At 37.9% G+C, this 16,878-nt stretch overlaps 2 protein-coding genes across 2 annotated transcripts; both read left to right on the top strand.

Moving 5' to 3' along the window:
- Positions 1–8,625: 8,625 nt before the first annotated feature.
- LOC136747108 (olfactory receptor 52K1-like) lies at positions 8,626–9,606 on the top strand. The gene has a single exon (XM_066700065.1). It carries the CDS (start codon positions 8,626–8,628, stop codon positions 9,604–9,606), a length of 981 nt encoding a protein of 326 aa, XP_066556162.1.
- Positions 9,607–12,055: 2,449 nt separating this feature from the next.
- Positions 12,056–16,454, top strand: LOC136747107 (olfactory receptor 52K1-like). The gene is made up of 2 exons (XM_066700064.1): positions 12,056–13,000; positions 16,356–16,454. The coding sequence occupies exons 1-2, from the start codon at positions 12,056–12,058 to the stop codon at positions 16,452–16,454; spliced, it is 1,044 nt and encodes a 347-aa protein (XP_066556161.1).
- The last annotated feature ends 424 nt before the right edge of the window (positions 16,455–16,878 follow it).

The following is a 16,878-nucleotide window of genomic DNA, read 5'->3' as shown; positions in this document are numbered from 1 at the left end:
TTTGTAACAAATCAGAATTTACAGAGGGATACAAGTCTATAGCATGCGCCGGTCGGTTGTTTATTTCATCCACCATTTCTAATAGCTCGGGGGTAATCGGTACATCTGCTAAGGCCTCGGGGTCATTCGTATCAGGTTCATTCTCTCTAGGTCTTTTGGACTCCTGCTCATGAATGTCTGCGTCATTGGTCCTTTTATTGCTTTCAGACATGTTCAATCCCTGATCCTGTTTATATAGTGTGCTAAGGCATTAATTAAGATTGTTTGACCTTCAATGACTTGTCTTTGATTATTCAGTACTATATGTAGCAACTCACGCAGGTCCATAGATGTCAACTCAACCTGTAGATTGATAGTCTCCTGCAAGGTTGTAGTTAGATCTTCTTCTTCTTCACTCGATATGACGCTGGTTGGTGATGCGGGCGGTCCAGGCGGTGTTTGGATATGCGCCGGGGGGTCCTGGCTCCTAACATGCGGAGACACCCGGGCGGTTTCTTGGGGTGTTGTTGGTGAATAACTGGGGCTGCCTTGCTGCGTAATCAGAGGCAGTAATGAACTGTCTGAAATAGATTCCGATGAACCTGAAACACATGAGAACGGATACATTTAATCACAACTGGTAACACACACACATACTAAAAAAAAACAACAACAAAGAAAAGAAATAATAAAATAAATAATAACAATAATAATAAAATAATAAATTAATAATACATAATAATAATAATAATAATAATAATAATAATAATAATGAATATAATAACAAATAACATCCTTAAACAAACAATATATTATTATCATTATTCAATTTATGTAGACCTATAGCTTTTAAATGAACTATTCTTACACTTATTAATACAATATTGTGTTCAGATTATTATAGACCATTCACAACAAAAATATATAAAAAATGTTTAAAAGAATAACTACATCTAGATTGTTGTATTACAATAATAATAATAAACAACGTTAATAATTGTCTCAATAAAGCTGGTGCTACGAAAACATTAATAATAACGGTCTAAGTATGTACATTTTAAAATGACAACCATCCGGACAATATTACAGTTTCATAAATAAACGTTTTAAATACTTGGTTGTAAAAACGTATAAACGATGCAAACAGACCGTTTAAATGCAGACGTCTTCTTAGATCTGGGGTTCCTGATTCAAGCTCATCAGCACTTTCGGTGTCTTAAATGGAAACATGTATAAACATGAGTTAATACCCTAGGTTAGTCTGGGCGCTGCAGCCAGGTTACTTTCACTTTCAAACGTAGACTACTGCAGCCATTTAAACACTACAGATCCCAGCATGCCTCGGGGCCGACCTGCGTGCGCATCATTCTGCTCAGATGGCTCAGCGCAGGCCCTCAGCACAGCACGCATTGGTAGCGCCAGACAATAGAGACATTGTGCACACTGGTGTACAATATGACCATCTCTCGGAGTGATGAAATAAAGGTCTCACTCACCCACTGAACGCGTTCTTTTCCGTAAATACTTGACACATGCCGGTCTGGATAGATCCTCTGATAAAAACACAAAATAATATAAAAAACCGCCCGTATAGATCCATAATTTAACATCACACATACTGTTGAGCTATTACATGTATGAAATGAAAAGTATAACCTACGCGGCTCAGCGTTTGATGTGCTGGGTCGCTCGTCATCTAATGTCAGGAACAAATCTGAAAGAAAATATGATTATATGAAAATAAAAAAAATGTACATACATTCATAACGCGTATAATTAATACGGTCGATACATTATTAAATGAGTCTTACCCGTATTCATTGATTCACTCGTGTAGAAATCGAGCACATCGTATGGGACGCTCTAATCCTGCAGATACACGGGTGCTTGTTAGAAACATCGCGTTGTGCCTAATATTTATAAATATTAAAAAATATATCAATAAATAATAATACCTAGTGTAAAAGGCTCTTGAGACAGAATTTAAACGTTTAAATACAATTCAAATATATTTAAAACATTTCTAATATTAATTACATTTCAAATATTATATTTCTTAAATACGTATTTAAATGTAGCCCATTGTATTTTAATCTTTCTACTGAGTGTACGGTTATCTAAACACTTTGCAATTATATTTCTTGATTACTTTAATTATACTTATCATCAAAGTTTGAGAAGTTTAGTCTCCGATCCGCATGGTCGTGGCTGGACATGTTGATAGCTCTTTGTGTGGTGATACAGCGTGTATGACCAAATGGACTTAATCTCCACCGCGGCCCCGCATTTAAACACCGCGCTGTGCGCGTGTACGCACGTGATGACCGTCGTAATTCCCGCAACCTTTCCATTCACGAGCTTGAACATTTTTTTGACAATCCGTAGGGTTGCGCTCGAGGATAAGTCATCTAAGTTTGTTCATGAAAATATCAGGCTTATTAGTTTTTATTTAACCTTAATATCTGTAGCGTTATGTTGGGTGTATTTTGAGAAGAGCATGTTGGGCTCTGAGCTGAAGCACTGATCTAAAGAAGACCTCTCCCCCCCAAAGTTATCAGATTTCCTTAACTCATCAGCTTGGAACTGGTTTGCATCAAAGTGACAGTTTTGGGGAGGATGGCACCGAGAAGAGGCCAAATAGTTTAGAATTCTGCTATGAGATGTCTGGAGAAAGGGGCCTGTAGGTGATAAAAACTCTTTGAAGTGGACGAGAGCCGAAATCCCGACATAGAGCTATGAACCCAGGCCAACCGGCATTTCCAAAAGATGGCATGGATTGACATCAGTCATAAATCAAGCTCCCCTCCAATAGGACACTGGGGGCTGAAACCGAAATCCAATCTCAAGAACTCAGGAACCAATCACCTATTGATCTGACAGACTATAAGGAAATCGGACGGTCTTTCTCTCGCTCTCTCTCACGTGAACCAGTAACTCACTGCCACAGCTCAACCTGTAGCTCTGTTGCCAGAACCGGAACCAGAAACCAACCAAGTCTTTGCCGGCAACAGAAGAGTTAAACTGGGAGAAGGAGATTGAGCCGTACGAAGAATTCTTTTAAAGGACTTTATTAAATAAAGAACTTTACAGACTGCGCTGCCCACCTGTGCCCACCTGATCAGTGGAGTTTTACAGCTGGACAATTGACTAAGTCGACTGTATACGAAAGTGTCAGTCATTTAAATAGCTATTTGAGTCTTAAGAAACTTGACCCTTGGAACAAACAGGGCCCTGCTTTCCTCAAAGACTTTGTCTTCAAGTAACTACGGTGGAACCCTGCTTGCCAAGAAGATTTTGTGCACAACCTTGGAGCCTTCAAACCAGTGGAAAATCTGTTTGGAAACGACTCTACTTTCGCGAAACCCCAACTTCCAGGTGCATCGACTGAGTGGAAGTTCTTGGACAAAGCCGAACCGGACTGCCTTTGTTCCAAACCACACGGACCTCGTGCCGTGTGCTGTTATGTGAGCCTGAAGACAGAGAGGCCTCTCTGCGACGAAGTTCAGATAAGTTTAACAGTTTGGAGTTCATGATTCATGACATTTGAGAAATCAATTAGAAATATTAATCTGTGATTCATAACTCTAGAATGTGTAATATAATTTAGTTTTCTTAAATATAAATGTGTGTTGCATTAAACTGTTTTGTTGATAATTTTAGAAATAAAATCTGTCAACGCCGAGAAATATCTTCTCATTCCTGTTTAACTGTTTAGTCTGAAATTGACACAAGTTAATAGACATTAGATTATTGGTGGCCCTGCCTATCCTTAATCATTGAATAATAATCAGTTAAGGGAAATTGTGGTAACAAGTAATGATAGGATCTTTCTCGGCACCAAAACGTGAATGAGACTGATATATATATAACGAGAAGTTACCTGACATAAATACTAACCTGCGTAGTTATTTAATGTCTGACTAATAATACTAACGAGAGACTCACCATCGTCTTACTAACCGGTATTGTAGTCAATGTGTTTATAACCTTTTTTGTTTAACGATTTGTGTTATCATATGCGATCCCATGGTCTTTGATTTGGTCACGGAAGTGATTTGTCTTTTAATTAGTTTTTCCCTTTTGTATAATTAGTGTAGTGCTACATTTAGTCTTTGTTTTGAATAAATTTGACAATTTATATCTTTGGAATTGGTGTCTGCGTCCAATTATTACAGAAATTGAGTTCTACAAGATTCCAGGATTCGTGATAAGGTGATACTATAAATTCACTTCTTTAATTGAAATTTATAAGTGTACCTTACGCTACATATCTGTAAATGTAAATTACACGCATCTATCGTATGCTGTAGATCATGTAAAACGCTTGTTGTTGACCTATGTATAATAAAGTTTTCTGTAGGTCATTCCATTTATTTTGCTATATATATATATATATATATATATATATAAATAATTAGACATATATACAGTGAGGGAAAAAAGTATTTGATCCCCTGCTGATTTTGTACATTTGCCCACTGACAAAGAAATGATCAGTCTATCATTTTAATGGTAGGTGTATTTTAACAGTGAGAGACAGAATAACAACAAACAAATCCAGAAAAACGCATTTCAAAAAAGTTATACATTGATTTGCATGTTAATGAGGGAAATAAGTATTTGATCCCCTATCAATCAGTAAGATTTCTGGCTCCCAGGTCTCTTTTATACAGGTAACGAGCTGAGATTAGGAGCACTCTCTTAAAGGGAGTGCTCCTAATCTCAGTTCGTTACCTGTATAAAAGACACCTGTCCACAGAAGCAATCAATCAATCAGATTCCAAACTCTCCACCATGGCCAAGACCAAGGAGCTGTCCAAGTATGTCAGGGACAAGATTGTAGACCTACACAAGGCTGGAATGGGCTACATGACCATCGCCTAGCAGCTTGGTGAGAAGGTGACAACAGTTGGTGCGATTATTCGCAAATGGAAGAAACACAAAATAACTGTCAGTCTTCCTCGGTCTGGGGCTCCATGCATGATCTCACCTCGTGGAGTTTCAATGATCATGAGAACGGTGAGGAATCAGCCCAGAACTACACGGGAGGATCTTGTTAATGATCTCAAGGCACTTGGGACCATAGTCACCAAGAAAACAATTGGTAACACACTATGCCGTGAAGGACTGAAATCCTGCAGCGCCTGCAAGGTCCCCCTGCTCAAGAAAGCACATGTACAGGCCCATCTGAAGTTTGCCAATGAACATCTGAATGATTCAGAGGAGAACTGGGAGAAAGTGTTTGTGGTCAGATGAGACCAAAATCAAGCTCTTTGGCATCAATCAACTCGCTGTGTTTGGAGGAGGAGGAATGACCCCAAGAACACCATCCCCACCGCCAAACATGGAGGTGGAAACATTATGCTTTGGGGGTGTTTTTCTGCTAAGGGGACAGGACAACTGCACCGCATCAAAGGGACGATGGACTGGGCCATGTACCTTCAAATCTTGGGTGAGAACCTCCTTCCCTCAGCCAGGGCATTGAAAATGGGTCGTGGATGGGTATTCCAGCATGACGATGACCCAAAACACACAGCCAAGGCAACAAAGGAGTGGCTCAAGAAGAAGCACGTTAAGGTCCTGGAGTGGCCTAGCCAGTCTCCAGACCTTAATCCCATAGAAAATCTGTGCAGTTAGCTGAAGGTTCGAGTTGCCAAACGTCAGCCTCGAAACCTGAATGACTTGGAGAGGATCTGCAAAGAGGAGTGGGACAAAATCCCTCCTGAGATGTGTGCAAACCTGGTGGCCAACTACAAGAAACGTCTGACCTCTGTGATTGCCAACAAGGGTTTTGCCACCAAGTACTAAGTCGAAGGGGTCAAATACTTATTTCCCTCATTAACATGCAAATCAATTTATAACTTTTTTGAAATGCGTTTTTCTGGATTTTGTTGTTGTCATTCTGTCTCTCACTGCTAAAATACACCTACCATTAAAATTATAGACTGATCATTTCTTTGTCAATTGGCAAACTTACAAAATCAGCAGGGGATCAAATACTTTTTTCCCCCACTGTATATATATGGGAATTTACACATTTTATATGCCCTTGTTTAAAACTATGTAAAGAATATAGTTATATAATCAGTTGACCCTAGCCATTATGATATCAACATTAAATACACACGTTTTAAAACTAATTAAATAAAATTGGCTTTTCTATAGGTTTCTATACATCTCTTCTTATATTTTATTACATTTTAGAACCAAAATACCCCTTTAGACAAGGGGGGTTTATTAAGTGGGTTCTCTATCTCTCTCTCTCCACGTGTGATTGATGTTGCAACCCCCCACCACTACCACACGTGTTATCTTTTAACACATAGTGGCTGTATGTATCTCCTGATTCCTAAATGTTTTGCAGTAACCATCATTCATTAAATTGATATCATGTTTTTTATATCTTCATACCTCCTAATGGTTAAGATTAATGATTATATGTTGATAGCCTTATAATTACAGGTTTCCAACACCGTTTCGGATAGAATTCTTTATTACATTATTGTGTTAAGTTAAACTTTTTTTTTTTAAGTGACTAGAGAACAGCTCGTTCTCATCAGAATCTGAGGCCTTGAGATAAGCGCTCCAGCCAACACTCAGTATATATGTAAACACACAGACACACACACACACACACACACACACACACACCTTTGTATTTATTCAAGCTTTACATTAACTTTTTCTTTAAATAAGGTGTCTGATATTGTCTGTAACTCTGGAAATGTATTGTATTGTGTAGTAGTAATAGATTATATTGTTATATATTAGATTATATTGTTTTATATTAGATTATATATTTATTGATCTTTCCATTTCTTTTAATTTCATCTATGTTCAGGGTATCTGGGCATGTATGTTTTATACCATCTCTTGGTGAGAAGACAGCTTCTAACACAATCGAGATCTCTAGACATTTCTCATTATTACTAAGTAGCACAGTGTGAAGAAATTACTTATTTAATACAGTTTATCTTTTATTTCATTCATTCATTCTTTCTTTCTTTTCTTTATAAACAAATAAACTAATTCTTCAAACCAAACTCTAACCTGATACGCTATTTCTTCTTCAGTGCCCTGTCAACTCCGCCCCCAAATATACTAATTCTTCACCGACCCGAGGTTACAAAAAGATGTAGACATCTCCTTGCCACCCCCCTCTAGCTCAAAAAATTCCAGACCATGTCCATTTGAAAGAGGTAACCCCTTTGGCCCTGTTGAAGAGACAGCCTCGTGGATCTCGCTTAGGTAAAAATATCGATGTTACTAAAGAATCTGGAGGGCATAAATATAACTATTTTGGGGCTTTACTAGCGTAGGTAAAAATATCTATGTTACTAAATAATCAGGAGGGCTTTAATTGAACTCTTTTAGAGCTTCACTCGTGTAGGGAAAAATAGCTATTTTACTAAATAATCGGGAGGGCTTAAATAGAGCTCTTTTGAAACTTCACTAGCATAAGGAAAAGGAGCTATTTTACTACAGAATCAGTCTGGCTTAAATACAAATCTTTTGGAGGGTTTGAAAAACAGTTGAAGTACCCCCACCCCCTGTACATTCCTTCGGGGCCCTGTCAGCTCCACCCACAAATATTACAATGTCAGTGCCATGTCATTATCCAGTGACTCGGGACACGCCCCCTAGGAAGGGGCCCTCGAGTTCAACTCAAGTTCAAGGTCAAAAGGTCAAATCCCCCTCAACACCCCTTAATGTATGCCCTATATAACTACTAATTTATATTTCTGTTTGCATTGCTTATGCCTCAGATGTGTTGATATGTACAGATTGGTGCTTACAACAATATATGGTGCTCTGAAATCATCCTAGTGATCTAATGAGCTTGATATGATATTTAAAAATAGGTCTAATACATTTGATATGATGAATCTAATCAGTGATATTTTTTGTGTGAATTTAAACATTATTTTCCCCAAGTAACCCCTGATAATGATGATGTCAGCTTTGTGGGGCACCCCATCTGACATCAGCAAAAACAGTGCAAACAGGATAGATGGTGCTTATGTTCCAGACTCATGGCTTCCTTTGCATATGGTATGAAGTGAGTATAACCATACGTACCAGTTTGTCATTCATTAAGAAGCAGAAATCAACACAAACATTACAGCTCCAGGGAACAGGGAAAGGCATTTAAGGACGACTCCTGACAGTGCAGGCAACAGCACGGCAAGAACTAATGTGAGTGAATGAGCCTTTCCAGTCAAGATACAGTGAGAGCTATCACCTTGCAGCACCGAAGGACATTTTTGTAATCTATAATCTATTAACTCTTACCTGTTTCAATGAGTATTAAATCTTAAGACAAAGGTTTTGATAATGGAGACTTAATGGAGAATTTTGATAGGTTGGTGTGTAGGAGAACTACATAATCCTGTGCAGAAGGCAATCTATTACTCTTCCTTTTCAGCTGTTGAAAACAGTTCATTAATTGCTATGGAATTCCGAATGACCATTCAACAATTCAGATGTTTAATGGCAGAAATAAATTTGAGGGGACATTACGATATTGATTATGAAACAGTTGTAAGATTAAATATATGGACTCATACTTGTATCAAATACACACTGTTCTTCCATTTTTCGTTTCACAGGGAACATCCGCTGAAACGTGGGAGCACTGGATTCAACATGCAGGAAAACCCAGCAGGAAACATTTCTCTCACAGATTTCATTTTCATTGGATTCCCAGCACTTTACGAGTACAGGAGGATTCTGTCCATCCCTTTCTTTATCATGTTTGTTGTGGCTATAGTTGGAAACTCCGTGATCATTTATACAATCAGAACAGGAGCAAGCCTACATTCGCCTATGTATATTTTGATTTGTGCTTTAGCCATTGTGGATATGACTTTACCATTCGTTTTCATCCCAAAAATGCTATTAAGCTTCTTGTTTGATTGGAATGAAATTTCGCTTAAAGGCTGCCTGGTACAAATGTTTTTCTTTCATTTTTTTAGCTCTTTTGAATCCACCATCCTACTGATTATGGCTTTAGATCGATATGTTGCCATATGTAATCCACTCAGATACAATGACTACATTAACATGACGACTTTCCATAAGATGTTTGTCGCTGCACTCATAAGAGTTACCTTTTTAATTTCTTTAATTGTCATCCTCGCTGGTAGCCTTTTCTTTTGCTTGTCAAATGTTATCGAACACTGTTTTTGTGAACACATGGCCCTGGTAGTTTTGGCTTGTGGAAACACAGCCAAGAATAGCATTGTTGGTCTGCTCGTAATTTTTTTCATTCCAGGTCTGGACCTTTTGTTTATCTTCTTTTCCTACTGTAAGATTTTCTCGGCCGTCTTTAAGGCAGCAGCAGGAAAATCTCGCCAAAAAGCAATCCACACCTGTGGTACTCATTTGATAGTCATTGTGGTCTCATATACCTTTGCCTTGTGTTCCTTCCTTGTATACAGGTTTAGGCATTCAGTCACTCCTGATGTTCACGTTCTGATGAGTGTGATGTATGGTATTTTCCCTTCCTGTTTCCACCCAGTTGTTTATGGTGTCCGAACAAAGGAGATAAGAGATCAGATTCTGAAAACTGTGAAAGGCAGCAAAACCAAAGTAATTTCTATGACAATACCCAGTATAACCCAGTAATGAATTATCAATAAAATAAGATTATTGTAATTGTGTTAATCAAAAAGGAATCATTATATAATGTTTTTTTTTTCTTTGTATTTGTATTGAACTGAGTTTTAATTTGTTTGTAATAATAATAAAAAAACATATTGTAGCAGGATTACCTTTAATTATATAGTTTATAGTTTATGTTTTGAAATTTCCTTAGTGTTGATGCTCCTGATGGTTTGGGGCTCCACATTTCTCTTGACAAGCCTGAACATGAATTGGAAAAGGCAACAGTGCATATATTTAAAATCCTCAGATACCTTCCACTGACGTCTCAGTTAAATGCATTTAAACCAATTAACCTCACTTGTTGAGGCCTGTTAGAGTAGAGGCCTGACGAAAACACAATATATACATAAAATTGTGGATTAAATCTGCTTGTTTGATTAGATATATAATAAATAATGTGTATATGTATGTGTATATAGAAATGCCTGTATTATTTATTTGTATCATATTAAGTGTACTTAAGATAAGGATAACTAAATAATACATGTTGCAGCTAAGCGTATCAATCCTATGTCCCATAAGCCCTGCTATTGTAAAACTGTATCCCATTTCTAATTAGCAAGAGCCAGAGTCCAGTAATAGCTGTATTGGAAGGGACAGAGCACATCTCACTAATAATGCCTTCAGGACTCTCTGCCGTAGGTGCACTGGTGTTAAAGAACAAAGGAAAGCTGAGACAAAAAATGATTTGATATGGGAACGTTACCCCCACACTCACACATAGGCTTACAGACAAACACACAGGCGATCTTAGTAACTGTAGGGAAAAGGCCTTTTATTATCCATATTCATTAGAATGATCTTATTATTATTTATGTTGTTTTAAATGGAAATAGAGTTTTAGGCAAGACTTTTATTAACTTTGTGTTTTAATTTGAAAACGTGAAAACAACTGTGCAGTATTTGCCTCTGTTTAGCCAACTGTCAAAATACTTTAACGTTGTCCAGTGTTTCTTTCCCGTTGACAAGATTTCTAGATCCCACTTCCAGCTTTTTAGCCTGATACATTAAAAATGAACAAGACAGAAACTTACCAATCTTAATTAAAATGACATCATATCTAATTATTGGAATGACCCTATATGACAGGACTAAGTTGTTCAAAATGCTTCAGTAAGACTCTTGACTGGTATGGCCTGTCACACTCATATTTCCTAGTCATTGCTGGAACTATATTGGCTTACAGCTCAAATAAGAGTACAATTTACTCTGTATAATCCATAAAAAATTCAATCGGCAACCACCACCAGCAGTTCTACAATCCCATCAGGCATCTGAGGGCCTTATATCATTACTCTATTTCATCCATGTTTTAAGATTATGCGGTTTGGAGCGTGAGCATTGTCATTCCTTGGTTCAAGAAATTAACACTCAACCTACAGATTTCCACCTCACCTCTAAGGATCTTCCATTTTGATTTTTTTTTTATTTGTTTGTATCGTATGCTAGTCCAATTTGGAGGCTTTATTTTTGATAGTCATGACTTTGACATTTAATATACTGCTCAAAAAAATTAAGGGAACACTTAACATTGATTTCTGATGTTGGAGTGTTCCCTTAATTTTTTTGAGCAGTGTATTTTGGGTGTACCCTTTTATATTTCTATGTTTACTTTGTTTATGCCTAAGCTTTGTAAACCTCTGATCTGTCAATATGTACAGATTGGTGCTACAACATAGTACAGTGCTCTGAAATCATCTTACTGATCTGATGAGCTTGATATGATATTTAAATGTGTATATATGATTGACATGGTGAATCTAATCAGTGATGGGATATATTTTTTGTGATTTATGGTGCTTATGTTCCAGACTCATGGCTTCCTTTGCATATGGTATGAAGTGAGTATAACCATACGTACCAGCTAATTTGTCATTCATTAAGAAGCAGAAATCAACACAAACATTGCAGCTCCAGGGAACAGGGAAAGGCATTTAAGGACGACTCCTGACAGTGCAGGCAACAGCACAGCAAGAACTAATGTGAGTGAATGAGCCTTTCCAGTCAAGATACAGTGAGAGCTATCACCTTGCAGCACCAAAGGACATTTTTGTAATCTATAATCTATTAACTCTTACCTGTTTCAATGAGTATTAAATCTTAAGACAAAGGTTTTGATAATGGAGACAAGTTTGATAGGTTGGTGTGTAGGAGAACTACATAATCCTGTGCAGAAGGCAATCTATTACTCTTCCTTTCCAGTTCATTAATTGCTATGGAATTTCTAATGACTATTCAACAATTCAGATTTTTAATGGCAGAAATAAATTTGAGGAGACATTACAATATTGATTATGAAATGGTTGTAAGATTAAATATATGGACTCATACTTGCATCAAATACGCACTGTTCTTCCATTTTCTGTTTCACAGGGAACGTACGCTGAAACCTGGGAGCACTGGATTCAACATGCAGGAAAACCCAGCAGGAAACATTTCTCACACTCATTTCATTTTCATTGGATTCCCGGGACTTTACGAGTACAGGAGGTTTATGTCCATCCCTTTCTTTATAATGTTTGTTGTGTCTATAGTTGTAAACTCAGTGATCATTTACACAATCAAAACAGGAGGAAGCCTACATTCGCCTATGTATATATTAATTTGTACTTTAGCTGTTGTGGACCTCACTTTACCATTTGTTTTCATCCCAAAGATGTTATTTAACTTTTTGTTTGATTGGAATGAAATTACGCTTTTAGCTTGCCTGGTACAAATGTTTTTCTTCCATTTTCTTGGTTGTTTTGAATCCACCATCCTTCTGATTATGGCTTTAGATCGGTATATTGCCATTTGCAATCCACTGAGGTATAATGACTATATTAACATGGTGACATTTCATAAGCTGTCTGTCGCTGCATTCATAAGAGGTGGGCTTTTAATTTCACTAATCGTTATTCTCGCTGGCTCGCTTTCTTTTTGTCTGTCAAACGTAATTGAACACTGCTATTGTGAACACATGGCTCTCGTAGGCGTGGCTTGTGGAAACACAACAAAGAACAATATAATGGGTTTAATTGTGGTTTTCTGCATTCCTGGTCTAGACCTTGTGTTTATATTCTTTTCTTATTTTAAGATATTTACGGCTGTCTTTAAGGCAGCAGCTGGAAGATCCCGCCAAAAAGCAATCCACACCTGTAGTACTCATTTGATAGTCCTTGTGGTCTCATATACCTTTGCCTTGTGTTCCTACCTTGCATACAGGTTTAGGCATTCAGTCACTCCTGATGTTCATGTTCTGATGAGTGTGATGTATGGTATTTTCCCTTCCTGTTTCCACCCGATTGTTTATGGTGTCCGAACAAAGGAGATAAGAGATCAGATTCTGAAAACTATGAAGGGCAGCAAAACCAAAGTAATTTCCATTACAATTCCCAGTATAACCCAGGAATAATGTATTAAAATCATTGTAATTGTTTTCATCAGAAAGGAATCTTAATTCATTGTTATATAACTGTTTTTTTTGTGTGCTTTTTTTCTATTTTAATTAATTACAATTATTTTGTGACAAAACACTTGAGGCAGGATTATGCCTTAATTCATAGTTAATTTGATGTTTGAATAATCGACTCTCAATTAACCATGTGCGGTTAATCCAATTTGTGTATTAACTGTGAAACTTAGATTTCTATGAAAAAATATATAATTCAAGGATTTTTCGAACGTGTTAAAAGTAAGTGTTTTTGTTTGAACTTGTACAATAAAACAAGACCAATATATTATTTTCTACACATTTTTGTTTTGTTAATTTGTACTAAATTTTCTTAACTTTACTCATACATATATTATACACTCACCTAAAGGATTATTAGGAACACCTCTTCAATTTCTCATTAATGCAATTATCTAACCAACCAATCACATGGCAGTTGCTTCAATGCATTTAGGGGTGTGGTCCTGGTCAAGACAATCTCCTGAACTCCAAACTGAATGTCTGAATGGGAAAGAAAGGTGATTTAAGCAATTTTGAGCGTGGCATGGTTGTTGGTGCCAGACGGGCCGGTCTGAGTATTTCACAATCTGCTCAGTTACTGGGATTTTCACGCACAACCATTTCTAGGGTTTACAAAGAATGGTGTGAAAAGGGAAAAACATCCAGTATGCGGCAGTCCTGTGGGCGAAAATGCCTTGTTGATGCTAGAGGTCAGAGGAGAATGGGCCGACTGATTCAAGCTGATAGAAGAGCAACTTTGACTGAAATAACCACTCGTTACAACCGAGGTATGCAGCAAAGCATTTGTGAAGCCACAACACGTACAACCTTGAGGCGGATGGGCTACAACAGCAGAAGACCCCACCGGGTACCACTCATCTCCACTACAAATAGGAAAAAGAGGCTACAATTTGCACAAGCTCACCAAAATTGGACAGTTGAAGACTGGAAAAATGTTGCCTGGTCTGATGAGTCTCGATTTCTGTTGAGACATTCAGATGGTAGAGTCAGAATTTGGCGTAAACAGAATGAGAACATGGATCCATCATGCCTTGTTACCACTGTGCAGGCTGGTGGTGGTGGTGTAATGGTGTGGGGGATGTTTTCTTGGCACACTTTAGGCCCCTTAGTGCCAATTGGGCATCGTTTAAATGCCACGGCCTACCTGAGCATTGTTTCTGACCATGTCCATCCCTTTATGACCACCATGTACCCATCCTCTGATGGCTACTTCCAGCAGGATAATGCACCATGTCACAAAGGTCGAATCATTTCAAATTGGTTTCTTGAACATGACAATGAGTTCACTGTACTAAACTGGCCCCCACAGTCACCAGATCTCAACCCAATAGAGCATCTTTGGGATGTGGTGGAACGGGAGCTTCGTGCCCTGGATGTGCATCCCACAAATCTCCATCAACTGCAAGATGCTATCCTATCAATATGGGCCAACATTTCTAAAGAATGCTTTCAGCACCTTGTTGAATCAATGCCACGTAGAATTAAGGCAGTTCTGAAGGCGAAAGGGGGTCAAACACAGTATTAGTATGGTGTTCCTAATAATCTTTTAGGTGAGTGTATATATGGCAGCATCTATGCACATCAAAATTGAATATCATGGTGTAGGAACAATCTAGATCTACAGGATTAATGAGGTTTTGTATGACTTAGTGTGCCAAGTCGTGTTTTGGTAGCCATTCAAATGCAGAAGCAATAACCTTGTAATCATCAAGGCATGCCCAGCAAGTGCATAAGAAGAGAATCTGCAGATTTTATAACTTGGATTGTTTTAGAACATAGTTTTTCTCACACAAAGACACAAAACAATTCTGTTGATATTCTTGGATTAGCCACGGTTTTGAATTATCCACGGCCGTCCTCCCCGTCATTACCATAGATTCTAGTTGAAATTGTACTGTATAATTATGTCTAAAGTTAAAAGTAGGAGTGAGTACAAGGAAAGAGTTGACACTCAGCATGATGGTCTGTGGTTCTACATTTATCTGGAGAGGCCTGACCATGAGTAGAAAAAGAGTGCTTATAATTAAAATCCCCAGATACCTTCTATTGATATCTCAGTTTAACTACCAGAGATGGGGGATTCGAGTCGCAAATTTTCTGACTTGAGACTTGCTTAGCTACAAAATACATGACTTGACTTTGACTTGATGATTCATGTCTCAGGATGTGACTTGACTTGGGATGCATGACTTGGCAAGTACTCGACCTCCTACTGTTTTTGTTATGTATATGTGTTTTTTGCCAATGTCATTTTTACTGTAATGACATAAACGGCCAAAATGAACAATACATAAATACACTAATAAAAAATGGTAAAGCTGCTAATATTATATTATATTTTACTAAAAGTTAGTTTAAAACATTAGTGATGAGCACAGAAATGAACCCCAAGTTTATTTGTTTATTAAAGTATATTCATGCACTGATCACTAGAGGATGATGTTGCATACAATTCAGACATTACACTCATTGCTAAGTTAGCATTTAAAATACATTCATCAGAATATTTTAATGTTTTTTTTTATCTATTAACTAAAGAACAAATAAATGATCTGCCAAACCCAAAAATTCCATTCATATATAGTGACCGAGATGTGCAAAAATAATTTATTATGCTTTGCCATAAGGTGTTTCTTGAAGCCATTAACTCTGACACAGAGAACTTCAGCAAATACAAGTTATCTTTCAAGTCGAAAGCATTGTGTTGCACACAGAGGAACATCCTTTTTTAGCTGACCTCTATGAGATGGCGTTCAAGTCAAAATTCCAGGTTTTTGGATATGAATATGTTGAAATTATTTCAACATATCAACAGACATTTCAACATCTTCATAGCCAAAGCTGACATATTCATATCCAAAAACCTGTAATTTTGACTTGACGGCCTCTCATAGACCTCAAGCTTGTGTCGCTGAAGACCACATTTCTACTGGCAATTACATTTGTCAAATGCATGAGTGAGTTGCATGCATTTGCATGCCCTGTCCGTACACCTCTCTTGTGTATGTTTTGCAGGGGATGGGTCCAGGGTTACGCTCTGGCCTACCCCTGCATTCCTTATAAAGGTGATATCTCCTTTCCATTTGAACAGGCCAATAGAGTTGAAGGATTTCCATCCTCCTCCATTCTCTTCGGAGGAGGAGAGTCGGCTTCAGCCTGATCACCTAATCGACTCGAGACTTTTTCAAGGCGCCCCCTTGGCAGACATCTCTGTGCTGGCGCTATGGCCCTTCACCCTATCTGTATTGTTTCCCAGAATAGCATGACTGCCATCCTCGCTACTGGCAGCCCGGATGTGGCACCAAAGGGCCCCATGGCCCTTTTCCAGAGCTGGTTCCAGTCAAGACACCCTTAGCAGGTATGCCTTGGGGAAGACTTCCTTACCAGTTCACTGCCCTCCTCTCTTGCGCCGAAGTGGTTATACAGTTAACCCTTACCCTTTGGCCAATGCTTTTGACTTGAAAGATAACAATAGGTTGCATATGCAGCCACGGTTATCTGAAAAAAAAGCATTGCCCAAGGGCTGCATGGTTGCTCTGGAGCCGAGTCTCCCGGCAAAAAGGATGTTCCTCTGTGCGCATCACCAGGTAAAATTTTCCAATAGTCATAACTTTGAAACTATTTGACCTAGACAAATATATGAGGTGTCTTTCCCCAATACTTCGAAATACTATTCAATAAATGTGCTTTGATATGGTCTTGAGTCAAAATCAAAATAAATTAATGTATAATTAACTGTATGGCTTTAACGATGATCGCATCAGAGCTGCAATGTACGT

The sequence above is a fragment of the Amia ocellicauda genome, chromosome 3 (genome assembly GCF_036373705.1).
Source record: "Amia ocellicauda isolate fAmiCal2 chromosome 3, fAmiCal2.hap1, whole genome shotgun sequence".
Classification (NCBI taxonomy): Eukaryota; Metazoa; Chordata; class Actinopteri; order Amiiformes; family Amiidae; genus Amia; species Amia ocellicauda.
The sequence above is the reverse complement of the archived record's forward strand: the minus strand, read 5'-3'. Positions and strand labels throughout refer to the sequence as shown.

Coding starts and splice junctions, on each gene's coding strand:
- LOC136747108 (XM_066700065.1), top strand. CDS start 8,626: ATGCAGGAAAACCCAGCAGGAAACATTTCTCTCACAGATTTCATTTTC.
- LOC136747107 (XM_066700064.1), top strand. CDS start 12,056: ATGCAGGAAAACCCAGCAGGAAACATTTCTCACACTCATTTCATTTTC. Junction 13,001..16,355: donor TGAAGGGCAGCAAAACCAAA/GTAATTTCCATT, acceptor ATTGTTTCCCAG/AATAGCATGACTGCCATCCT.